Below are 26,863 nucleotides of genomic sequence, written 5' to 3' on the forward strand. Positions count from 1 at the left end.
ATATAGATCTTTCACTTCCTTAGTTAGAGTCACATCAAGATATTTTATATTCTTTGTGACTATTGTGAAGGGTGTTTCCCTAATTTCTTTTTCAGCCTGCTTATCCTTTGTGTAGAGAAAGGCCATTGACTTGTTTGAATTAATTTTATATCCAACTACTTCACTGAAGCTGTTTATCAGGTTTAGGAGTTCTCTGGTGGAATTTTTAGGGTCACTTATATATACTATCATATCATCAGCAAAAAGTGGTATTTTGACTTCTTCCTTTCCAATTTGTATCCCCTTGATCTCCTTTTGTTGTCTAATTGCTCTGGCTAGGAATTCAAGTACTATGTTGAATAGGTATGGAGAAAGTGGGCAGCCTTGTCTAGTCCCTGATTTTAGTGGGATTGCTTCCAGCTTCTCTCCATTTACTTTGATGTTGGCTACTGGTTTGCTGTAGATTGCTTTTATTATGTTTAGGTATAGGCCTTGAATTCCTGATCTTTCCAAGACTTTTATCATGAATAGCCATTGGTTTTTGTCAAATGCTTTCTCACCATCTAAGGAGATGATCATGTGGTTTTTGGCTTTGAGTTTGCTTATATAGTGGATTATGTTGATGGATTTCCATATATTAAACTATCCCTGCATCCCTGGGTTGAAGCCTACTTGATCATGATGGATAATCATTTTGATGTGTTCTTGGATTCGGTTTGCAAGAATTTTATTGAGTATTTTTGCATTGATATTCATAAGGGAAATTGGTCTGAAGTTCTCTTTCTTTATTGGGTCTTTGTGTGGTTGAGGTGTCAGAGTAATTGTGGCTTCATAGACTGAATTGGGTAGAGTACCTTCTGTTCCTGTTTTGTGAAATAGTTTGAGGAAAGTTGGAATTAGGTCTTCTTTGAAGGTTTAACTCTGCACTAAACCCATCTGGTCCTGGACTGTTTTGGGTTGGGAGAATATTAATGACTGCTTCTATTTCTTTAGGGGATATGAGGCTGTTTAGATCATTAATCTGATCCTGATTTAACTTTTGTACCTGCTATCTGTTTAGAAAATTGTCCATTTCATCCACGTTTTCCAGTTTTGTTGAGTGTAGCCTTTTGTAGTAGGATCTGATGATGCTTTGGATTTCCTCAGGTTCTATTGTTATGTCTTCCTTTTCATTTCTGATTTTGTTAATTAGGATACTGTCCCTGTGCCCTCTAGTTAGTCTGGCTAAGAGTTTATCTATCTTGATTTTCTCAAAGAACCAGCTCCTGGTTTGGTTGATTCTTTGTATAGTTCTTTTTGTTTCTACTTGGTTGATTTCAGCCCTGAGTTTGATTATTTCCTGCTCATTCTCCTCATGGGTGAATTTGCTTCCTTTTGTTCTAGAGCTTTTAGTTGTTCTGTGAAGCTGCTAATGTGTTCTCTCTCTAGTTTCTTTTTGGTGGCACTCTGAGCTATGAGTTTTCCTCTTAAGAATGCTTTCATTGTGTCCTATAAGTCTGGGTTATTGTGCCTTCAGTTTTATTAAACTCTAAAAAATTTTTAATTTATTTCTTCCTTGACCAAGGTATCATTGAGGAGTGTGTTGTTCAGCTTCCAAGTGTATGTGGGCTTTCTATTATTTATGCTATTATTGAAGATTAGCCTTAGTCTGTGGTGATCTGATAAGATGCATGGGATAATTTCAATATTTTTGTATCTGTTGAGGCCTGTTTTGTGACCAATTATATGGTCAATTTTGGAGAAGGTACCATGAGGTGCTGAGAAGAAGATATATCCTTTTCTTTTAGGGTAAAATGTTCTGCAGATATCTGTTAAATCCATTTGTTTCATAACTTCTGTTAGTTTCACTGTGTCTTTGTTTAGTTTCTGTTTCCAGGATCTGTCGATTGATTAGAGTATGATGTTTAAGTCTCCTACTATTACTGTGTGCGGTGCAATGTGTGCTTTGAGGTTTAAGAACAATTCTTTAATGAATGTGGCTGCCCTTGCATTTGGAGCATAGATATTCAGAATTGAAAGTTCATCTTGGAAGATTTTAACTTTGATGAGTATGAAGTGACCCTCCTTGTCTTTTTTGATAACTTTGGGTTGGAAGTCAATTTTATTCGATATTGGAATGACTTCACCAGCTTGTTTCTTCAGACCGTTTGCTTGGAAAATTGTTTTCTAGCCTTTTACTCTGAGTTAATGTCTGTCTTTGTCCCTGAGGTGGGTTTCCTATAAGCAGCAAAATGTTGGGTCCTGTTTATGTAGCCAGTCTGTTGGTCTATGTCTTTTTATTGGGGAATTGAGACCATTGATATTAAGAGATATTAAGGAAAAGTAATTGCTGCTTCCTGTTATTTTTATTGTTAGAGTTGGTATTCTGCTCTCGAGGCTATCTTCTTTTAGGTTTGTTGAAGGATTACCTTCTTGTTTTTTCTAGGGTGTTTTTTCTAAACTTCCCTCCTTGTGTTGGGAGTTTTCCCTTTATTATCCTTTGAAGGGCTGGATTCGTGGAAAGATATTGTGTGAATTTGGTTTTGTCATGGAATACTTTTGTTTCTCCATCTATAGTTATTGAGAGTTTTGCTGGGTATAGTAGCCTAGGCTGGCATTTGTGTTTTCTTAAGGTCTGTATAACATGTGTCCAGGATCTTCTGGCTTTCAGAGTCTCTGGTGAGAAGTCTGGTGTAATTCTGATAGTCCTGCCTTTATATGTTACTTGATCTTTTTCCCTTACTGCTTTTAATATTCTATCTTTATTTAGTGTATTTGTTTTTCTGATTATTATGTGTCGGGAGGAATTTCTTTTCTGGTCTAGTCTATTTGGAGTTCTGTAGACTTCTTGTATGTTCATGGGCATCTCTTTCTTTAGGTTAGGAAAGTTTTCTTCTATAATTTTGTTGAAGATTTTTACTGGCCCTTTAAGTTGAAAATCTTCATTCTCATCTATACCTATTATCCTTAGGTTTGGTCTTCTCATTTTTGATTTTTTGGATTTTCTGGATGTTTTGAGTTAGGATATTTCTGCATTTTGCATTTTCTTTGATTGTGTCCATGTTTTCTATGGAATCTTTTGCACCTGACATTCTCTCTTCCATCTCTTGTATTCTGTTGCTGTTGTTCCCATCTATGGTTCCTGATTTCTTTCCTAGGGTTTCTATCTCCAGAGTTGTCTCCCTTTGTGATTTCTTTATTGTTTCTACTTCCATTTTTAGATCTTGGATGGTTTTGTTCAATTCTTTCACCTGTTTGGTAGCATTTTCCTGTAACTCTTTAAGGTAATTTTGTGTTTCCTCTTTGAGAGCTTGTAACTTTTTACCTGTGTTTTCCTGTATTCCTTTAAGGGAGATATTTATTTCCTCCTTAAAGTCCTCCATCATCATCATCATGAGAAGTGACTTGTGTGAGAAGTTAATCTTACTTCTGCATGTCTTCCATGTGTAAGTAAAGAATATTTTCTAGATATTTTTAACACTGCTAGTACTAACCCAAACAAAACCTATGCTAATGTCCTTGTTTTCTTAAAAGAAAAGGTGATTAAAATATATGATAAATATTAAAGCTAAGATAGAAAATTCTCTTGAAATTTTATGTTATGCCTTGATTTGTTGCCCAAATGATACAGTGAAATTTCAGGTCCCTGGACCCCCCAAATGGGGACTTGATATGGAAATTGGTCTTTGGTTTTTCTTTTCTTTTCTTTTTCCTTTCCTTTTCTTTCTTTCTTTCTTTCTTTCTTTCTTTCTTTCTTTCTTTCTTTCTTTCTTTCTTGCCTTTCTTTTGTAGAGGGGTGTGCTTTTATTTTATTTTTATTTTGTTTTTATTAGATATTTTCTTCATTTAAATTTCAAATTCTATCCCAAAATTCCTCTCTACCCTCCCCCTGCCCTGCTCCCCAACCCACCCACTCCTGCTTCCTGGCCCTGGCATTCCCCTGTACTAGGGCATAGAATCTCCACAACACCCAGTGCCTCTCTTCCCAGTGATGGCCAACTAGGCCATCTTCTGCTACATATGCAGCTAGACACGGGCTCTATTTTTCAATGGGCATATGGAAGCAGCAGAGTCCTTACCCTAGACGACAGGGAGAAGCAACTCACGTGACAGCAAAGGCAGAACCTGAATCGATACATTTCCAAGCCAAGGAGATCTAAGCACTAGCAAACACTAGTGTTCACTGCTTGCTAGATAACCAGAAGATTGGCCTCACGTGTTTTTAGAGGAGGTAATAGCCCTGCAAACCACTAGAATTTAGGTTTCTAGCTTCCAGAACCAGAGAACAATAATTTTCTGTTTTTACAAACACTCAACTTGTCATCTTTTATTATAGAAATAGCAGAAAACTAACAGTTACAATGGGGAAAATTTAAATAATGTAGAAAACACATTAATAAAGCCTACAGGGGCTGCATGCTTTTCCAAAGGACTAGAGGTCAGTTTCAGCACTTAAATTAGGAGGCTCTCAACATCCTGTAACCATCTATGAGCTGAAGTTCCAGGCCTCCTCAGGCACATGCATGCATGTGCAGGTATGCATACATTTAAATAAGTAATCAGAAAACAACAACAACAACAAAATCCCCAATAGCCACAGCTACTGAGTTCAGAAAGAAAAAAAAAAGCAACACTTCCTTTTGCCTCTGCAGTTTTATCCATCCTTCTGATCAACAGCCAACTCTACTCTCAGTTTTATTTGATTGAGTAAAGTTTTGTACTTCACTTCCACACATCTTTTTGCCTCTGTGAACTTCTTAGTTTCTATGAGCTGTGACACATATTTTAATCTTGCATCTCATACAGCTGCACAGTATTGGCTTTTATTAGTCCATATAATAGATACTTAAGGCAATTGGTGTTTTAATAAGACAGACCCCCCCATAGGTTCATATATTTAAATATTTAGTCACCAGGCAGTAGCACTATTTGAAAGGATTAGCAGGTATGGCCTTGTTGAAGGAAGTGTGTCACTGGGAGTGGCCTTTGAGGTTTTAAAAACCCTGGCCAAGTCCAGTGTCTTCCTCTCTGCCTGTGGACCAGGATGTAGAGGTCAACAGCTGTCAGCTCCTCCAGCACTATGCCTGTCTCACCTGTTGCCAGGCTTCTCACTATGATGGTAATGGACCAAGCCCCTGAAACTCTCAAGCCCCAGTTAAATGTGTTCTTTTACAAGAATTGCAGTGATCATGGTGTCTCTTTACAGCAAGGGCATTAGTCACTTAAGGCAGGAAGTTAAGAATCCAACACAGGACCTAGACTGTCACATTTAACCCTCATCTCCACACATAGTGACATAGCATGTGTCTGAATTCAGTTTCTAAAGGAGTTGTTATAAGCACTACAAATTAAAGAAAGCTCTGGGATTTCTGGGTGAAAATGAGAGCAAGTGGCATTACGCACGGGGCCATAGCAACAATGGCAGTACAACCGACTCACTGGTAAGAAGACACTGAATATGCTGGAACTCTGCTGCCACCTTTGCGGTTTCCTCTCTTCAAATTGTCCAGGTCTTTTCTAGGATCCCTTAACATTTTTAAAGTGATTTTTTTCTTAGTATGCTGTGCTTCTATTTCTATTGCTACTCAAATGGTTTACTATCATCTTGTATACTGACTATGCTATGAAGTATTTTAGATCCTTGGTATAGTCACTCTTTAGGTGAATATACTTCAACCTTACTACCCATCTCCCCACAGTATTACCTAAACATTCTCCCTTTGGGTTTCACCACCATATAGTCTTAGCCTTTCATATTACATATGAAATATGTATTTCATATTAGACTTACAGTGCAGAAGAGAACGCAAAGGTTCGCAGAACCAGGTTTGGGCTCTTACTGAAGGTGAAGTGCAGTACTCTGTCCTGGTCACTGCTGACCATTAACCTGACTCAACTAGCGTCACCTGGAAAGAAGGAACCTCCAGTAAAGAATTCTCTCTCTCCAAGTGTAGCCATGTCAGCGAGAGAAGACTAGACTGGTGACTGATGTGTGAGAACACAGCCATTGCTGCTGGTATTAGCCCAGGACAGGTGGCTCTGAGCTGTGTATGCGAGTTAGCCCATCATAAGACAAAGATCGAGCGAGGGAGCTGTATCCCTCGGTTCTTCCTTCAGTTTTCCACCTGGAGTCCTACCCTGACTTCTCTCAGTGATAGATTATTGTCTGGAAGTGTAAGTCATTAACTTCCTCTGATATGAGTATCTTATCAGAGCATCACACCAGCTCCAAGGCAGAAAATAGTAAACATGGCAGCTGTTTCCATATCCACTAACAATTAGTAAATTATACTTCTGTCTCCATATCCACAAATGGCTAGGGATCACTCCTCTCTTTGGGTGAAATTAATTACTTAACTGAGTGATCAATTTCCAGTATAAGGCCATAATTATCATAGAATATAAGTTCTGGACCCAAACTGAGTAACCTCAGATGCAAAATAGTTAATGTCTACTTTCACCACTTTTACTCTGTGGCCCCTCATATTTCTTCATCCGTATGCGAATAGAAATCAATAGTTCAGAAATTTAAATTTCAAAGACAATATTTCTAAGTGAAATAAATTATTTAAAAATATAAATGAAAACTTGAATAATAACAGAGCTGTAAATATTTTAGTCTCATACATACTATACTAAACAAAACTGAATATTCAGGAAGCTGATCAATGTTTATTGGAAATATTGACAATATCTTCAATAAACACAGAGGAAAATCTAACCGACATGATGTACTGTAATGCTAGTACAAAAATGCTTTATAAAGGTAACATTTAAATAGAATACTTTTTCTTCTAAGAATATATATTATTAGAAATATAATGGCATAGGACACAAACAGTAGTGCAGAAATATAATCACCTTAGATATACAAAAAGTTAAACAAAAAATTATCTTAGTTCCATAATAAATTTAAAGCAAAAAAAAAAAAAAAACCTATAATTTATAAAATGGCCTTCAAAATCGTGTTCTAACTACAGCAAGCAGTGCCCTGGTGAATGCTTCAGGAACTCTTCATTCCTCGACTACTCTGCGTAAGGGATACTTTCTGGATAACTCTGGTTAAGGGGTCACTTACAATGCTTTGTTATTCTCCCCATCTTTCCCCTGCATAGCAAATTACAGATGAGCATCCCGAGGGGGAGGAAATCTGCTACCTGCTCTGTCTTTCTGTGTGTCTTTGTCTGCCTGTCTGTCTCTCTCTCTCTCTCTCTCTCTCTCTCTCTCTCTCTCTCTGTCCCCCCCACGCCCCCCACACCTCCCTCTCTGGCTCCACCTCCTTGTTTATTTTAAGCTTCCAAATAAAGCCAGGAGGTAGAAATGTGGTCTGAAGGTAATACCACAGGTTTCTAGTCAAAGAGGTACTGCGATTTACTCTCTATACGTCTGCTTTTAAAGCTAGACACTCAATCTAAATCCACTGCTGATGACGACATTTTTCCTGTCACTTTTCCTTCTGTATCAAACCTGGCACACCCCTGGACAGTAGAGACATTTTCCAGTTGTTATTGTGTTAGTAGTCAGCACCATCCATCATAAAACTCTGACCTCCACTGTTCTCAATGACAATAAATATAATGCAGACTGACTCTCAGCCTGAAAATCCCAAGCGCTCAGAAATCCACAACATCCTCATTTCACAGTGAAAGCACAAGTAGCACAGGCCACACCTGACCTTGGGTTACTACAGGCTGCTCTCATAATCGGGCACGCCAGTGTACATGTCCAAGGTGGAGGGAATGTAAGTTTGAATTCAGGACTGCTTCTAGTCCCAAGGTTTCCATCTCTCTCCCTTTACCCATTCTTGTCTCCCTTCCACCACTTCTTCATATAAGCATGCGTTCGTGTGCAAGTGTTTTGTGTGTGTATGTGTGTGTGTGTGCAAATTCCAGAAAATAAATATTCAAAGTGGACATGATTTTATCTGCTGTTTCTTTGTTAAGTATAATTCCATGAAAAATTAAATTTCATATGAAAGTAGAGTACTCACAGTGGTTTTATCAAATTCAGCCTCAGATGACGTTGGCGACAGAGGACTTACAGGGCTTAGGGATGGGGAACTCTCAACACTAGAGACATATTCAGGATCAGGAACATATAAAACCTGGAAGAAAATGTTCACATACATCTTCAACAAAACAAATACTAGTGACCAAATAATGTTCTATAAGCAAACATTATTTAATTCTGACCTTCAGCAATAAAAAGGAAAAAAATCATAAGAGTAGGATAGTTATGATATTATATATCATAACAGTCATGAAAAACACTTTAAATCGATTGAACAAATTAATTTAGAAATGGCTATTAAAATAAGCTGTTGACATAGTTCAGAAAAACACCTCTCAATTATTGTATTACTGTATTACAGTACTCAATTACTCCTCATCTCAAAGGCAACTTGGCAGTAACTAGAAAAATTAGTTGTACATATTTCCTTGACCCAACAATTTTATATATAGAATTTATGCTGTGGAATATATAATAGAAACATACAAGTGTTTACTATTGCAGTGTTAACATTAGCAAGTAGCAACACACTAAGCCCTACCGTGTGGCTAACCAGTAGTATATCAATACTGCACGCTACTACAGACAAGGAAAGTTGTGAGAATTCTCTGCTTAAATATACCATTCTCTAAGGGTCACAGACAAGCTGAAAGATCCAAACAAAATCCCCTGGTAAAGGCTAGACTATTTCTGCAAGATTTAATTTGTTAACTACTTTCATGTCGAAAACAAGTTTTAGTTGGAAGGATAGTTTACATTTAAAAACACTGGAATTCTGTCAATTTACATGAACTGCCCTAAGTGTTTTTAAAAATTCGATAAGACTATATTTGAAGCATAACTTACAATTATTTCAGTTGTTTTAAAAAGAGATTTAATACATGTAACCAATACTTTTATCTGGCCAAAAGGATTTGTTCTCCAAACACAAAAATCTATTCTCATATTTTCTACATTCTTAACTATGTAAGAATGAATACATTTTACCTAATAACTTTAAACATCAACACATTTAAATAATAACAATACCTGTCCAGTCACGACTGCTCGGGAGAATAACTTATTTAACTGAACAAGTTCATTGGGTGTGGTATCAAATTTCAGGGCTATGCTATTCAAAGAATCCCTTGATTCAACCTGTTTAAAATGAAAAACAGATTACTTCTATCAGTTAAAACAAAAATTAAATTATAAGATGAGGGTTTATGCAATATTAATACATTTTGAAAATGTCCTGAGAAAACTCAAGAAATATCACATTCTACAATGATCTCAACCTACTGAGAGAGAGAGAGCATTGATGTTAAAACATATAGTTTACCACAGTCCACACTGGCCAACAACTCAGTCTCCAAATACAAAGTACATATGTTAAAGCATTTTCACTTTACAGAAGCATTAAGAGGACTGAGATAGAAGGACTAATCATGGGGTGAGAGCTTGACCTGTTCTTACAGAGGTCCCCAGGCAGATGGCTCAGCAGTCTGTAATTTCAGCTTCGTGGAGCTGGGTTACCTTGCAACGTGTGCATATACATACCCTCACCAAAGCCATGTGAGAAACACAAAGAAGCTCAGGGCTGCAGCTGGATGGAAGGGAAGAACTGCAACTTCCAACAGGAAGTGACAGCGGGAAATGCAAGCACCTGGGAAGCGAGGATCGGGGAAACAACATGTGAGACACACACAGGTCATGAAACTTGCAAGACCATGTGAGAGAGGAGAGAGGGGATCCTAAGGACAGGGCAAAGAGAGGGTGAATAGAACACATGTGACACGAAGACCTAGGGGGAACTGTTTAGAGGAAGGAAAGGGATCAGCCAGAAGAGATAAGGGGTGCTTGGGGAAGAGGAACCAATTAGAATAAAGTAAAGAATGCCGCATATGTATGAAAATCCCATAATGAAGCTGACTAGTTTGCAGGTCACTTGAAATTTAACCAAAAAAGCAAAGGACAGAAAATGTATGAGTAGGAAGGATGGATGACAAACAGCAGCAGAAAGAGAATGTCGATGGATTTAGTAACTGGAAAATACTTTAGTAGAAAGGTATACAGAATTATTAAAAATGATAACGTATGTGTATAAATGTGTATGAAGAGTTTGTGATCATATATGTTTGCATGTATATGTGTACATGAATGTGTAGAGGACAGAAGTCAATGAGCAGTGCCATATTTGATTGCTCTTTATGTTGTATTTTGTGACCATCGTATGCTGATGTTCAAGCTTAGTGACTACGCTATGCTGGCTGGACACCAAGCTCCAGGGATCTGCCTGCCTCCGTCTCCCGTCCACTGGGACTACACACACACAGGCCTGGGTGTTTACACAGGTCCTAGCGATCTGAACTAAAATCCCCTTGTTCTCAATGCCAGTCCTTTACCAGCCGAGTTATCTTCAGACAATATGCATGTACAACATTTTTTATGGCCCACTCTAGTTCCCAAAGTAATTTTATGATTAAAACTGCAGTGTGTATGTATATGACTTGATTTTAGCTTTTAGGCTACCTAAAAATATAATGATTAACTTTATACCACATACTATTAGATTTATAGTTAAGCTAAATAACATATATTTTTCAAATTGCTTGGCCAAGTTCCTGGAACTTGCCTTGCTTCAGCCTCCAGAGAGCTGGGACTACAACTGCATACAACGATGCCAACCATGAAGCCTAAGTATGCAATATAGAAAAGTCATGCTATATGAAGATTTGATAGACTTCATTCCATGCTTTATAGATTATAGGAAAATAGGGTATAAAACAACAATATCTTACCTAGCTTTCAAATTTCTTTCCTTTTATAATTTGACATGTTGAATAAAAAGAAAAATAATGAATCTAAAAAAAGACCTGTTAGATGTTTAATATGATCGCTTGTCAATATGTAAGTTTTTAAAGAGCCAATCATAAAGTAAAGAAAAAAATGTCATGTTTTTAACGGCTTTCCCTCACTCCACAGTAAATGGTTCTCATTTTATTTTTGCTCCTTATTTATTACATGGCAAGAATGGCAAATTCCTAAATTCAAAACCAATACAATTATATAGTTCATGATCATGACATCAAAAACTATATCATATACATCTTTAGGGCATAAAATATATTTCATGTCTCAAATCTTATTCTTTGTTTAAACATTCAAGAATATACTTAATTGTATTACTTATCCTTTTATTATTTGAATGCATCTGCTCATTCCAACCATGTAGGCACAAACATGCATAATTTAGGGTTGTTATGGCTTCAAAGTCCAACTATTTTTAATAGCAGTTAATTTAATTCTTTCTAAAGATGTAGTTTCTAGCCCTTTGAAAATGTTTAATATGGCAAATATATGGCAAAGTATATATGTGTGGGTGGATATACAGTATAATACTGAGTAATAAATACAGTTATAATGTTAGAAAAATACAAAGTAACAAAATTAATCTGAATTCATAGATTTGTTTTACAAAATGTTTACATCCAACCAAGTGAGTAAAATGCCACACTCCAGAACTTATTTGTCATCTCAGCTGTCTGCCATAACCAGAAATGAGAAACACCAACCCTGTCTGAGGCTTGATTCAAGAACAGCAGAAACCCTACTTCACAGTGAGGTAACTCAGTACTCGCCCTAGCTTGTAAGGGTCCCACCTGTCATTAGCACTAACATTAGCACCGATGGGAACTCAGTTAAGAGCATTCTTAAAAAGGTAACTATTTTCCTAAAGGCCTAATCTAATAAAATTATTACAGCATAGAATTCTGACTCTGAGTTATCGTCAATATCAAGTTTACCTTGCCAGGATGCTGTCTTTGTAGAACACAGTAAGAAAAACAAGTCATAAAATGCAGTTAAGAATCAAGGATTATTATTAACGAAAGTAACACACAACAAAGTCAGATTTTCAGAGCGAGGCAATTAACAATACTTGACTCAGGTGCAGTCAAACAGAAAAGGCCTTTGGTAAGACTGTCACAGAGATAGCTTGCTTCTGCCGAAGTGACTTACAGTATATTCAATGGTTCCTTTAGGCTTCTGAAAAGACATCCTTCTCCCATCTTTCTTGTCTAGGGTCTTCTTTTGGCCAGTGTCTAAGAAAAAGGAAGCAAAACACTTTACATTTTCCTTTTGGAGTAATGACAACAACTGCAGGAGGGAGCTCACAGCCATTAGAGGGGCATTATTATCATTGTTATTACTATTAACTAACATCTAAAAAGGATCCATTAACATATACAGGAACAATTCTCTATAGGCAATAAGGACAGAATTGTAGTGTATGGTTCTATACAAAAATACATCATTTTAGATCGAATGATAATTATTTTTCAGTTGTTGATTAAGGTATTTCACGTAGCTCTTTTATGATCAGCATCAGGGGCTAGACACAGGCCTCTGTGGTTAAGAGCACTGGCTGCTCTGTTCTTCTAGAATGTCTGAATTCAATTCCCAGCAACCACATGTTGGCTCACAACCACCTGTGAAGGGCTCAATCGGATGCCCACTTCTGGTGTGCAGACACAGATGTAAAGCACTCTGACATAAAATATGTAAACAAATAAACCTTTATTGTCAGCCACTGTCAGCTGCTGGCTTCAGTCTGAAATGTGTGTTTGTGAATTTTCTCAGCTATTCTCCCTGTAACAATGATCACATGTACTACTGTGATAAAACACCTCCCTATCTAAACATCTTAAATGGTTAACGTGAACTCTCCTGAAGTCTCAGAATGAAGTAAGATAGTAAACAGAGCAAAGTACTGGATTTACCCAAAATTAAAACTACAACTCTCCAAGCAAGATTAGTTCTGAAACTAAAATAATCTAGGAAAAATGCAGGTCTCCTGGTTCTCCCACTGGCGGAACTTAACTGACACTTTGACTACATTAGAACGTATTTACCGTATTTACTTGTAACCATCAAATTAGTTATTTTAGTTTAAATAATACTAAACAGTGTTTGAATCCCCCCAGAAGCCAATTTAGAAACAGTTAAAGCTGCCCCAATATTTCCTGATAAGCAAGACCAGCTGCTATGAATTACAAACTTTCTATCTTCACTTCATTTGCTATAGTTTAAAAATTGCCATCTGTGTTTGTAATCGCTGCCTCTAAACTATAACTTCCACAATGTGTGTGCTTCATTCTACAAATTCCCTTCTGTACCTACCAATGGCCTGGAGTATGGCAAGCCACTAATTTGAATGGACACATTCTGACACGATTTAAACTAGTACCACCATAATTCTTATAACTGCAGTATATGCCAATGAGATAGCTCAGCAGGTACAGGCCCACCCCCACTCCTGGTGACTCCATCTCTGGAACACCCACACACCCAATAAACAAGCAAACAAACAAATAAAGGTTGTAGTGTGTATACCACAAAGATATCAGGGCAGATGTGTGGCAGACACAAAACCAGTCTTTACCTCTGTATCCCAAACATCTCAGGAGCTCAAAGTGGAGAGGCTGTTAAAAGTCAAATGTAAACAATGGGCAAAAGACAAAGAGAACTTGGTTCACAGACAACTAGTGAAGTGCAAATTGAAATCACTATGATGTAACTTTTCCTAAGTACCAGACTGAGTGAAAATTTAAATGCTTAACCACATACTGTCAGTAGGGAAACTGGCACTAGCCTGTATTTCTGGCAGAGTGCAAAATGCTAAATTTCTTAAAAAGAATGTTAATTTTGTCCATCAGAATATTCTCTTAAATATTCTGTATATATCTGAAACATATAACAATTTTCTGGATAAAAAATAGACTATCTTATAATAATTGTAAATTTTAAATCGAATTTTACTTCTGTTGCTTCGTAAGTCGCCAACAGAGGGAGCCAAAAATATAATGCAAAGTAAGCCCTCCGGTGATTGCATTGTTTCATAGCCTTCCCTGTGGTGAAATATAAAATAAATTTGATCATTCTCGTGATGTCAGATACAGCCATGACTGCCTTCATCCAAAGGAAAAGGGACAGAGCTACGTCTTCGCAGTGATTAAGTTAGAGCTGACACTTTTATAGCTTTCTTTTTTCCTGTATCACCGATCAGAGATGACTCTCACACAGGTTGCCCTTCCACCAACACAAATCCTGGAGAAAAGATGTTAGTCCTAAAAGATTACTCCACCAGTGTATGCATACCCACGAACCAATTCCTAGTTTTGTTCCAGGTTAAATCACTGTGCAGGAAATATCAAAGAATTACTCAATAATTCATGCATGTAAAGCAAATAAATCGACTGGAGGGAAAAGTAAAGAGCTGAATTGCAGGCATATGAAACTGTCATTCAATGCCACAAGACATAAACCATAGCAGGCTTAGCAAAGTGAGAACAAAAAGGCAGTGCAGGAGAAGGTCTACTGATCTGAAATAAGTGATATAAAATGGTGCTTGATAAAACCAACTGCGAATGTTATAAACATGCAAATTGTAAAAGAAATAATGAATAAATACCAGGTTATAAAAAGGAGTGGCAGATGAAACAGCTCACATTATATTTAATACGTTCCACTGAAAATGAGTAAGATTCTAACAATACCAACTAGCTAATGCTTTGAAATCAGGCGCACCTAAGGGATAATCTCTTCAGACACAAGTATGATCTTTCATTAAGATCTGCTTTCTTTTCTAACTAGCCATCATTCTACATTTATTTCCACTACAAGAGATTCCAGCAAGAATGATATTCAATGATAGTCTCTGAATGCTCAGGTTAAATTGACTTACAAGTGCAGTCTTCAGAATGTATAGCTTCTTTATAGATAGATCAGTTCCACCAAAAAAAAAAAAAAAAAAAAAAAAAGTCCTGTATGTGCTCTTCTTCTAAAATCCAGTTTAGAATTCTGCTAAGTCAGTTTAACAGCTTAACAGGACTCTCCACCCCACCCACCCCCTTCACCCATGTCCCACACCTAAACACCTCCTATTGCTCATCAGGTTCTCTGTCATCCACAGTGGCTCAGTAAGTCTGATCCCCAGGGTCTGATGAATCATAGCCTTTTGTCAGTTTTCCATCATCCTGTGTTCAGTTACCCAGGTATAACTGGAAACGGTTAGACTCTCTTTCCTACAGAAAAATCCACTTTCTAGGGTCCCCAAGACTATGTGATGATCCTAAATAAAGTTTCTGACCAGTCTTGAATAAAAACCCTTGAATTTTTCCTTTATCATGAGCTATTATCTTATTTATTGACTCCAGTATACGTGACTGTGTGGGTATATGTCAGTCATCACAGCAAAATATAAACTGCAAATACGAAATAAAAAACTCTAGCTATAAATCCAAAAGCCATATTTCTCAATATAATTTTAAAAAAATCAAAATCACATTTAAAATACTTATTAGCCATATTTGCATAATAGCGTTCATACTGGACATCACAAATACCACAAACCATTTCCATTGCTACAAAGTCTATAGGTTTCAGTATATAATCCAAAATCTGTACCTTAAAATCTAAACACCCCAACCTGCCGTTCCACTCAGCGACCCTGAGATGGGTGCATACCTGGATTGCTTCATCGATATATAAGGCTGTTGCTCCATCACTACGGACTGCATCAGAATGTTTGCAAACAGACCTTTGGAAGCGCTGGGGGTGGGGTGGCTCAGCTAGAAAACTGCTGCTTGGCAAGTGTGAGAAGTGAGGTTTTACCCCCAGAAGCCATGTAAAGGCTGCGCAGGCATGGCAGCCCACTTGCAATCCCGAGCTCTGGGAAGAGTGGAGACAGGAGGAGATCCTCAAGGCAATGTGGCTAGCCAGAGTAGCAAGATCCTGTGAGCTCACGGAGTCTCTGCCCCAGGGGAGGCAGAGGAAGATATCTACCATCAACTTTGGGCCTTCACACACAGTCACACGAACTTAAGTGCCCAAGGAATCATGTATACACATAAGCACACACATGGCACATAAAGATATATTCGACTAAACAAAAAAATAAGAGTTTTGAAATTGGAGTCTTAAAGGACAATAAGGGTTCTTTTTCAGTGGTTATTTTAGTTATTTTTGCTATCTTACAGAGGTTTTCTCTTCACTCATAAGATCAGGAATAGCTGTTTATCCTGGACGGCCAGTCAGGTTAATCTTTGTCTTATGGATACTGATTTATACTTTTATATTGATATATAACTGATACATAATATTATATATTTATATTTAAATTATACTGATTCACATTTTGCTCTTTTGATTGCTAGTAAATTAAAACTAGCAATCTCTGACATCTGTACCTGTTCTTAAAACATGTCCCCTTTCTTAGAGGAGCACCAATCATGTAGTTAAAAGTGTGAGGAGCCACTTTGATAAGTCTGCTGGTCAGTACACAAAAAGGCCTTGTATGGAGGGCTCGCTCCTCTTAGCATCACGATCCCTCAGCAGGTTTCAGTTACCTGCTGCCAATTACAGTCTGAAAACATTCAGTGAAGGAGCGCAAACATACATAATGGGCTATCACAGAATTTATTTCACTGACCTGGTGGTTCAAATTCAAGGCAACAAAATGTAAATTTTTGTTTGTTCCTCAAATTAAGCACTCAGACAGTTACGTGAACCATTTTACCTCAGCTCTATACTTCCAAAGGACAAATATAAAATCCAATAAACACTTTAGGAAACTGAGAGAAGAGCTACATTACCCAAGTTTTTAAAGCCAACAAAACAAAGCTAGTTAAACTCCATTTGTGAAGCAGAAGCATTAAGGATGGCATCATTCAAAAGCTCTGGGTTATGACCGACACAGCCCCGTTTACTTCATCATTTTTCATCAGCTCTATGCTTACACATAACACTAATGTGTAATAAATGCCTTAATGTTCAGTTCAACGGTTTGCAGCTGGACAGTATTAAAGACAGCAATGGCCCACTACTGAGGTCAGAACTTACAGACACGACAATCACCATTTAGCAAAACTGCTTCCATTACTACTCCCACTTCCGCTATGCCCTATGATCTTCCCATCCAGGGGGGACATAAAGGACCAAGATGGACAAGGCCAGTTAACAGAGGCATAATGAATTGGGATGTGGTAGATATTTGTGAGAATAAACCACACCCCTCTGCCACTCCAAACCCAACCTTGATATAGGAACCAGATAGAGGCGGAGCTTTAAAGTAAACATCCAGCTGAATTCTTTGTTTTGATTTTTTGTTTGATTGTATGATTGATCAATTGCTACACTCCCAGAGGTTGAGAATTTAAAATCAGGACAGTTAATGAGAGCGTTTTCGGTTCTACAAGGTAAATGAGAAGAACATTTACATGGTGCTATCTAAAGAGTCCTGTCATCAACTGGGAAGACAGAATTGATATAAGAGAGTTTTGACAAAAGTTGATACTTTCATTAATTTAAAACCTTAAACTTGCCAAAGCCATTGGTCTGTATTTAATTAGTAGAATATGATTTAGTAAATATTTTTAAAGGCTATACCATGAAAGCTAACAACAGCAAGCATGTGCAAGGTGGGTACATGTTTACAATCAGATCGCAGGTAGGATTATACTGTCTCTTTTGTAATTCTTATCGGGAACAATGGTGCTGATCAGCACCCTGACTATGCCTCCACTGGGCCTCAATGAACACTTTCTTACAGAGATTTAACTCAAGAGTGAGCAAACGCTAAAAACCGATAAATGAGGGCCCTGCCCTGAGAGGAGTCAGGCAGCTAGAACTCTGGCAGCCCAGTAACCGGGCTGTTGGAAGACAGTGTAAAATCAGAATGTGCGACCTAAGTGTTCTTTCAGCATTTCATCAGTACTAAAACAGGACACAGTAAGAAACAAGATCTGGACAACAAGAGGGCTCCAGACTGCAGACAACCTATAAGAATGTATGTATCCCTTAACAGGAGGCATTAACAGGAGTCAAAGGACTCAAGAATTTTTAAAGGACAGGTATACAAAAATGTAAGCTGTAAAAAACAACCAACCAACCACAAACAAACCAAAAATCTATCCAGAAGGATGCCAGAAGCTAAAGATGCAAGAACAACTGTATCTCAGCCCAAACCCAACTGCAAGGTCCAAAGAAGAAAATTCTTATTTTAAACAAGGACTGCTTAGAGATCTTAAAAGTGCAGCTATATACAAATGCACATGTGCTGCCCCTTAAAGTCTGGACATGTTAGGGAGCTACACCTACTCTGTGCACGCCAGTCAGGGGCTCTCTCGGCCTCAGCTCTAGCCTTAGCAATCGCTCACTGGAAGTCTTCAGAACTCTGCCTCTTAACTTTAGACAGGCGATGTTTTTAACTGCTGCATGCTATTCCCAAGCTGTCTCGATTATCTTTGTCACCAGATTTGCTCCCAATGGTTAAAAACTCCAGAGCTGAGAACCTCTGAGATCATTTAATCCAACCACATTCACACACAAGGAAATTCAGGCCCAGAGGGATTTGGTAACTTTTCTAAGTTCTTTCACAAGTTAAAGCTAGGACGGGTCCACCCACTTACTGTGGTCACACCACCAAAAGACTTCTCAGGGCCTCTTTAAACTGTGAGCTCTGGGGCAGCACAAGCGTTAGAATGGACAGGGATCTCATAAGCAGTTTCATCAGAAGAGACGTTTGTATAGCTCCTGAAGCTGCAGATCTGAAGACTAAGTCAGATCTAGTGGTGTGCTCACTGTATTTTAAAAAATGAAAGCTCTGTATGTCTGTGCATATCTGTTAGACATCAATTATATCCATCTCTAGCTGGGTAGTCTACATACTATGCAGTAACCCATTCAGAGATTGACCAATAGCAACTGTCTTCAAGTAGGAAACTGAATTTCATTAATTTTTTTTTTTTTTACTCAAACATTCTCAAGTATATTTCTTTATTCCTGGTCTCAACTTTAAAATTATTCTTAATCCAGCCAATAACTTTACAAATTTACTCCCCACCCCCCACCCCCGCCACACACACACACACACACACACACACACACACACACACACACACTTTTTGTTCTTTCTAATTTCAAGAACAGAAATCAGGAATTCTAATGAAAGAAGACAAAATGAGCAAAGAAAGATATATTTAAAGGTACACGCTGAAACTAGATTTTAAAGGTCCAGTTTCTTCAAAGCATAAGTTACATACCCACCCCCAGTGATGAATACTCATTATTTCAATGCTCCATAATAAATAGTGGTGCGGGATTATGGATAAATTTTATGTATTTTGTGATTTTTCTCTGCTTTTAAAATTGAACTGCTCAATTCAACTAGCCACCTTTAAAGCACCCACAAACATATGAAGACAAACTGCAAAAACTATATACACAAATGCCTGATTCCACAGAAAGCCAACAAAGCTGGAAAAGCTACCATTCGCGTTAGACCAGAATGCATACGCAGCACTTTACAGTTCTCCGTAGGGATCGGTATCGTGCCATTATAGCTTTTGTTTTGTTTTGTTTTTGTTTTTCGAGACAGGGTTTCTCTGTGTAGCCCTAGCTGTCCTGGAACTCACTCTGTAGACCAGGCTGGCCTCGAACTCAGAAATCCACCTGCCTCTGCCTCCCAAGTGCTGAAATGAAAGGCTTACGCCACCACTGCCCGGCTAAACTTTTTAAAAAGAGTAGCCCAAGTTGCCGTGGTGGATGAGAAGGCACTGCAGTTCAAAACAAATACGTGAGAAAAGTTTTCACGTTCGGCCACAAGCAAACACTGGGTGCAAAACTCACGTAGGTTCCCAGAGGAGGGAAGCACTTCCGATTACAAAGTACCATTTGTTTTTGTTTTTAAAGTTAGGACACCAGCCCTAGCAGCTGGCTCGCACCAAGAAAAACGACTGACCAAAGCAAAGGCTGCGCACACACGGCGTTCTGGAAGTCCAACTCCATGGACGTCACAACTGGTTGGAGGAGGCAGAGGAGAGGGGAGGATCGCACGCTGAATCGGGACAAGACGGTGGCGCCTGCCCCGGGCAGGAAGGGCCACCACGCAGCTGCCTGGCTCCGGGCCCCCGCACACCTGCGCGCCCGCACACCTGCCCGTGGCGCCGCCTCCCCAGTCCCGGTCCCCGTCCGCGCGCCGGGAGGCGAAGCCCCGCGGGGTCGAGGGGACTCACCGGGTCCCTCGGGACTGGCCGGCGAGGGCGGTCGGAGCTCCTCCGGCCCGCAGCCCGCGTCGCCCGGAGCCGGCTCCCTCAGGTAGTCCTCGAAGCGCACCTGCCGCGCTTCCCCGCCGCCGCCGAGCCCCCACAGGCGGCTGGCCGTGCCCCGCAGCAGCCGGCCGCTCTTGCCGGTGAACGTGGTCAGGTAGTCCATGCCGCCGCCCGTCGCCTCGGTTCTCTGGGCCGCGGCCGCCGCGCGACAGCGCCCGCCCAGCCTGCCGAGCCGGGGGCGGCGGCTCCGCGCCTCGAGGCGACCGGCGCGGGCCAGGCCTCCTCCTTCGGCCCGGGACGGACCATCGGCCGCCCTGTCGGGGGAGTCAGGATGCACAAAGTTTCCAAAAAGTTCTGCCAGTCGCTGCCGCACCCCGCTCGGGGCAGAGCTTAACTTAGCAAAGCATGACTCCTCTTCCTGGATGGACCCAAGGTTAGAAACGCCGGGACCTTTCTGTCTCCCGCGCCGTTTCGATCCGCCCTCCCCCACCGCCCCTCCGCGGTGGAGCAGGCCGGCTCCCCCCTCCCGCCCTGCCCCGCCCCGTCCCGGACCCAGCCGGACTTTCTGGACCCCTGCGGAAGGGAGGAACCCCTAGCCTTCTCCCCGGGGCGACGTGGGGCTAGCAGTCAGCTTAGACACACTGCTAGGCGTACCAGAAGTTCTAGAGCCCAGCAAAGTTTTTGCTAAAGGTGTGGGAAACTCCTGTGAGTGTGTGTGTGTGTGTGTGTGTGTGTGTGTCTGTCTGTCTGTCTGTCTGTGTCGGAGCCCCGCGGGCCCGCAGCGGATAAATCATATACAACCTTGCACCTTTAAAACAATCTTTAAGAGTGAAGTGATGGGTACTTTCAATGTTGAGACTGCAGTCAGAGTTTAAATAATGCAGTGTCCATGTGTAAGGTTCGCTGTGAGTTTATGAGCTAATGCTAAATTGTTTTTGCAGGAATCCAATCCAGTGAGGGCTCTGATGAACAGATCCACCTTTTAGGTGGAAAACAAGAGATTTGCAAAAGATCAGTAGGTTTTGACACATATGCTTACTACTCAGTTTTCCTTCCTGGGAGAGCTGCTTATTCTTTTTATACCTGTTTATACTTTTGATAGTTTTCCCGCAAATTTTTTTTTTTAATCTCCAGTTCCTTAAAGTAGTTGAGGAAAAGTTGTAAATTGCTTAGGACATTAAAAGGCTAAGAACTCTGAACAATGGAGTCCAGAAAATGGGGGAACTTATTTGCCCAGTTACTGAAGTACTAACGATAATTTTTTCTGGGGCTGCTGCCCTCTGATCAATGTTTTAAATCTTTTGACCCAGCTTTTCCCCCATGCCTTCACCATTATCAGTTTAAATTCTCACTTGATTGAATAAACTTCAGGATCCTAACAACAGCATCAACTTTATATCTGGTTAAATATATAGACTGTGTGGGCAGCCTCCCCAGAGTGCCTAATTTACAGTGCTTAGGACAAAGAGGCCAACAAAATTGCATTCTCAGCAAGCATCCGTATGTTCAGAAGTGTTGCTTGGTTTTAAATCTGTTCCAGCCCCTTCTCTATCTCTTAAGGACATATTGGTTAGGTGCTGTAAGTACAGTGTTTGTGATACCCCAAGTCAGATGCTCAAACCCTAATCCCCACAGGAGGGTTTACTGAAGTCATTAAGTCATGGTCGAGGCCCTCTTGACCAGGATATAGCCCCCTCGTAGATACAGCCGCCATGAGCTCTGACCTACCTGCCACATGAGAATCCACAGCTAAGACAGTCTGTAACTAGAAGGGGGCATTGCCAATAAAATCTGGCCTTGTTTGTTTTGGACTTCTAGACTGTTATCCATAAACCAGCCAGGAATGTAACTTCTTCCTTTTAACATCCTAAGAACAGTGGTTAGTTTGTCTTGGTTATATCTGAGACTTGCATTTCAGGAGAAGGCATTACTCAGCTCAGTACCTCCCTGAGTTCTCTCAGAGCATCAGCATGTGAGCCAGGGTTGGTAGGCACAGGCCTGCAGTCCTGTCTCTAATAGAACATAAGGCGACACTAAACGTCCAAAGCCAACCTGAGCATCCTACTAAGATGCCTCAAAGTTGAGAGAGAGAAGGATAGAGAAGGAGAGGGAGGGAGGGGAAGACAGAAAGAGAGGATGCTTCAAAAATATGTTTAAAGAAAAACCTTGATAAACCTAAATTACTTTTCTAGAGTCTGTTTTCTATTGTCTCACTAAATGTACTTGCTTTTGTGGTTAGCATAAGCAGATAGTGTTTGAGTTCTTAATACCCACGTTTGCAAACAGTATGAATCTGCATTCTTCTGCTTCAAGTACAATTTTACAAGAAGTTAGCCCCTTCCCCCCTTTTCTGCATCTGTATCACAGAAGGCAGAGCTGCTGGACAAACTGTATACCATACTGATTGTATACCTTATGACTGAATGCTTTACACATTTGATTTAAATTCAGATGAACCCTAATACTTCTATACAGTCAACCTTCTGTCCTGTGCACTACACATGTTATCTGAACTGTCATCATCCTGGTGAAGTACCAAGCTTATCACCCAAATGTTACTTTATCTTCTACAGGACCCAGAGAATCATACATAGGCCATCAAATATGAACGCTCATTTTTCTTCAGTTTTTCTCCTTATCTTTCTATATGAGTTCCTTTCTATATTTTGACTCAGAAAGAGGTCCTTTCTCCTGTCCCTACCTTCCCCTAAACTCTCCTTTTGATCTTGGTCTGGTTGGCAATTGTTTGTGATGTGCCAGCCTGTGAGTCTTCTCTTACCCTAAGTCAGCAACATAAATTTCTGTTGCCCTTAAAAAACTTTCCTTGTCTACCATGTTTGTTTGTAGGCTACCTTTTACCTCATTTTTAATGCATCATTGCTGGCATCTAATTTACACATCATAAAATCCACCTGTTCTAAGTGTACATATTGTAGAAATACCATTAAAACTGTCTTTAAATGTTTCTATCATGTGAAAACAGACCTCCTAGTTGACTTCCTGCTCTACTTGCTGCTATGAGCAAGCACTAATATACCATGTGCTGTGCACACATCTCAGAGGGATGCACACATCTCAGAGGGAAACTGTCTTGTTGATCTTTGAGGCCTAGCTTCTTTCACGTCATGTATCACCCCTGGACCTGTCTCATGCTGCAAATATATCTGTATATCACATAATGCTCCCATGGACAGAGGCCACATTTATCCATTTGTATGATGGGCTTTGGGGTTTTCCTGATTTTATGCTTATTATTAATAATGTTGTAACCATGTCTGTATCTAAGTTTCTTTGCTGACATACTTCACTTGAGTATATACAAAAGTTGGAGGTCTTTTATCTCCCAATTTCAAAAGATAATATAAAATTACAAATTGTATATTGGTGTAAAAATAGACATACATCAATTCAAATGGATTAAGCCTTAAGAAGTAAACTTTGTATAACATATTGGTTTTCAACAAGGATGCCAAAGCCATCTAATATATGGGGTAGGAAGAAGAGGTTACTGTCTGCAACAAACAGTTCCAGAATGACTGGCAGCCCCATGACTGTTCCCTCATACCAAACACACATGTGAACTCGACATGGCTCAAAGAAGCAACTATAAGTGCTAAAGCCTTCTAACTCTTAAAGTAAAATGAAAGATGTAAGAAATCTTAAGTTCTTGGACTCTCAGCATTGATACCCAAAGCTCAGATAACCTAAGCAAAGCTCCTGCTTGGAGTCAATGAAATGCAGTTAGCAGACGATAAATGCCAGTTTCTTTGATTAGAATACTGGAGTTTAAAGGCATTTTGGTGACAGCAAAACTGCTGATTTTTGTACATGACAGGTACGTGGGCATACAGCATGGTAGTTTCTGCAAAGGGCATTCACAGAATCTATACACATTTGTTAAAAGTTATATACCTTTCAATTCAGTAAGCATAAACACAAAACTTCTTATGCTAGGTCCTATTTATGTCTGAAATGGTGGTTTTTGGTTTACTATAGCAAAATATTGAAAACACTTTAAATGGTAATAAACAAAGAAATAAGATGGGTATGTATTCAGAAATTAAGAACCCCTAGCTGCCTGTAACACCAGCTTGGGAAACTGAAGCAGGAGGATTGCTGAAGTCAGACTGGGCTGCATAGCAAGACTGACTCAAAGCGGGAAAAGATTTCTTCATATGGTTAGTAAAAAGAGTCTTAAATACACACACACACACACACACACACACACACACACACACACATATATAATTTCTAATGTGGAAAACAAGGCTGAGAACACCTCTTATGGAACAAATTATAAAAATTTTTATTAGAACATATAAGAAACTTGTGGGCCTAGGGATTAAAGATTTTAATGTCAGCTACTTGGGAGATTGAGATGGGAAGTTAAAAAGTTAAAAATCTGTCTGTCTTACAAAATGAGTTCAAAGCTAGGTTGGACCACTACTTGTGACAGTGTCTGAACACACACACACACAGACACACACACACACACACACAGACACACAGTGTATCTACACGGATGAGGGTATGGCACAATGGTTTAGTACTTCCCCAACATATGGGGCCCTCAATTCAATTCCCTGTATCAACAGGAGAAAAAGTAGGGGGGCGGGGGAGGTAACTTGTTCCTTTCTGGCACAAGTAACTTAGGTTAAGTGGGAGAGACTGAATTTTTATTGTTGTATAGTGTGCATACATAGCCTATTAAAATGTTTTCATAAGATAAAGAATATTTCAATGAGGCTATTCTGTCTTGTAGGAAGTTGTGAGACTGTGCAGTGTTAAATTGCTGTTACTCAGGGCTGGTCAAAACGTATTTAAGAGAAAATGCTGTATTGCTTAATCATTAGTTCTTTCTGCAAAGAGTGCAAACCATTCTCTCTCTGCAAGGGTAATGTTTATATCAATTAAGGTCACTGGGATACAGTGCACATGGCTCAGAATGCAGTACTGCCTTCAGGACACAGGCCCTAAGGCCTCACTACTAGTAGTGCCACGAGAAGCAACTGACCTAACCGCTCTGTCCTTTGGACTCCATCCCTCTGAAGATCTAATAAGAAAGCAGGAGCCAGGGCTGGGGAGATGGCAAAGTGTGTGATATATAAGCATGAAGAACTCAGTTCAGTCCTCACCATCCATTTAAAGAGCGGGCCACAGTGACACACTTTTAATCCCAGTGCTTTCATTGGCAGGGGAATTTCTGGAGCTTGCTAGCCATCAAGTCTAGCTTGACTCAGGAGTCACAGGTCCCACTGAAAGACCTTGTCTTAAAAAAAAAAAAGTGTATAGTTCCTGAAGAACAATTCCTCTCCTGTCACAAATGTGTGAACACACACACACACACACAACTTCCATGAGTGTAGATGACTACCTGAATAAGGATATTAGTACCTTAGTAAAGGCGTTATTTTATCACTTTGTTATGACAATTACCATCTTGATCAATGTACTAAGTAATTGTATGGGAAGCAAATACAAGGTCTGGAGAGATGGCTCAGAAGCTAAGAAAGCTTTCTCCTCCTCCACTCCCAGAACCCACATCGGTCATCTCATAACTATGTGAAACTCCCGTTCCAGTGGACCTGACACCCTTTTCTAGCCTCCAAGGGTACCTATTCACTCACATGTGGCATACAACATACATAGACATACATAGACATAAAGTGACAGAGAAGGCATCACTAATTACATCGGCATTTTGTGTGCTCAGTTTAAAAATAATTATGATGTATATGCAGAATACTTAATGAGGAAAAAGTTACTTTTGATGATGTAACACAGATTTGCACTAGTCAGAGAGGTAAATTTTACCCTCTTGCCCTAAGTCTCAAATGCAATAGCCATATCTTATGCTTTTAGAAGGAGAACTACACTGTCTTTTGCTTAGTGATACCTGTCTCCTTGATATCATCTTTTCACTAACACTTTTAAAGAAAGAGGAAATGCACATAATAATACAAAAATTCAAGGAGTATTAAAAGCAATATAGTGGTAAGTTTTCACCTCTTTGTAAAATCAAGGGTCTGTGGCATCTTTGGTATCCTTCTAGGAATCCTGTGTGTTTATACATAAAACATCCACACATGAATGTGCACTGGTGAGAACTTGTGTGTACATAGACATGTAGCTTTTGATCTTAAAGCACAAATGGGAGTTTATTGTAGCCACCAATTTACTTAAATTTATTTATATTTAAGGCTTTTTTTTAAATACAAAAGCATGTTAGAGGAACTTCATTGGTGATACAGTTTTGGAAATGAATTTATTGTAAATCTACTGAGCTGTGTTGTGAGTTCCAAGAGTCCTCAACTATATGACATTTACTTACTGAAAATTATGATGTGAAAAAACTCATGGAAAGCATATTGCTCATTGACTGGAGCAGTGGTGTGTGTGTGTGTGTGTACTGAGATTATTGGTTGATTAAACAACAGCTCCCCAGATACCCCAACATTTAAAGTCACCCACCTACACACACCTGGACAACGTTCCTTAGAAGAAACATTGTTCTCTTGATTTTTGGAAACAGCAATTGCAGTATCTACTGTTAAATAATATCACCAACTTACCCTTAAATAGGAAATTTTCAAATGACCTCTGTTTATTTTCAGCTCTCTGCAGATCAAGCTGTGTTTCTCTAGTGCATGTTAGCAAGTAACTTACCACTAAGCTCAATCTCTAACCCATCAATGAAGATAATTTTGACTAAAAATAGGAACTTAGGGAGAAAAAGGTGAGGGAACAAAAAAAAATCACTCTGAATTATTATACCAAAAGGTTTTATAATCAATCATTTGAAAATA

The 26,863-nt window shown here is 39.4% G+C and overlaps 1 protein-coding gene across 6 annotated transcripts in view; it reads right to left on the minus strand.

The window, feature by feature from the left end:
* The window catches only part of Oxr1 (oxidation resistance 1), a 407,724-nt gene that overhangs the window by 50,343 nt on the left and 330,518 nt on the right, over window positions 1-26,863 (minus strand). For 4 of the 6 annotated variants that reach the window (XM_029469691.2, XM_029469693.2, XM_029469696.2 and 1 more), the window contains 3 exons: window positions 11,968-12,050; window positions 8,998-9,105; window positions 7,949-8,062 (listed from right to left, as the gene is read on the minus strand). In XM_029469691.2, the coding sequence (XP_029325551.1) occupies window positions 7,949-8,062; window positions 8,998-9,105; window positions 11,968-12,050 (305 nt within the window). Of the gene's footprint in view, window positions 1-7,948; window positions 8,063-8,997; window positions 9,106-11,967; window positions 12,051-20,021; window positions 20,312-26,863 lie in introns of those variants that run through there. The other 2 variants (XM_021182911.3, XM_021182910.3) reach the window with 1 other exon arrangement.

The sequence above is a fragment of the Mus caroli genome, unplaced genomic scaffold, assembly GCF_978045245.1.
Source record: "Mus caroli unplaced genomic scaffold, Mus_caroli_1 scaffold_16, whole genome shotgun sequence".
In the NCBI taxonomy this organism is placed as follows: Eukaryota; Metazoa; Chordata; class Mammalia; order Rodentia; family Muridae; genus Mus; species Mus caroli.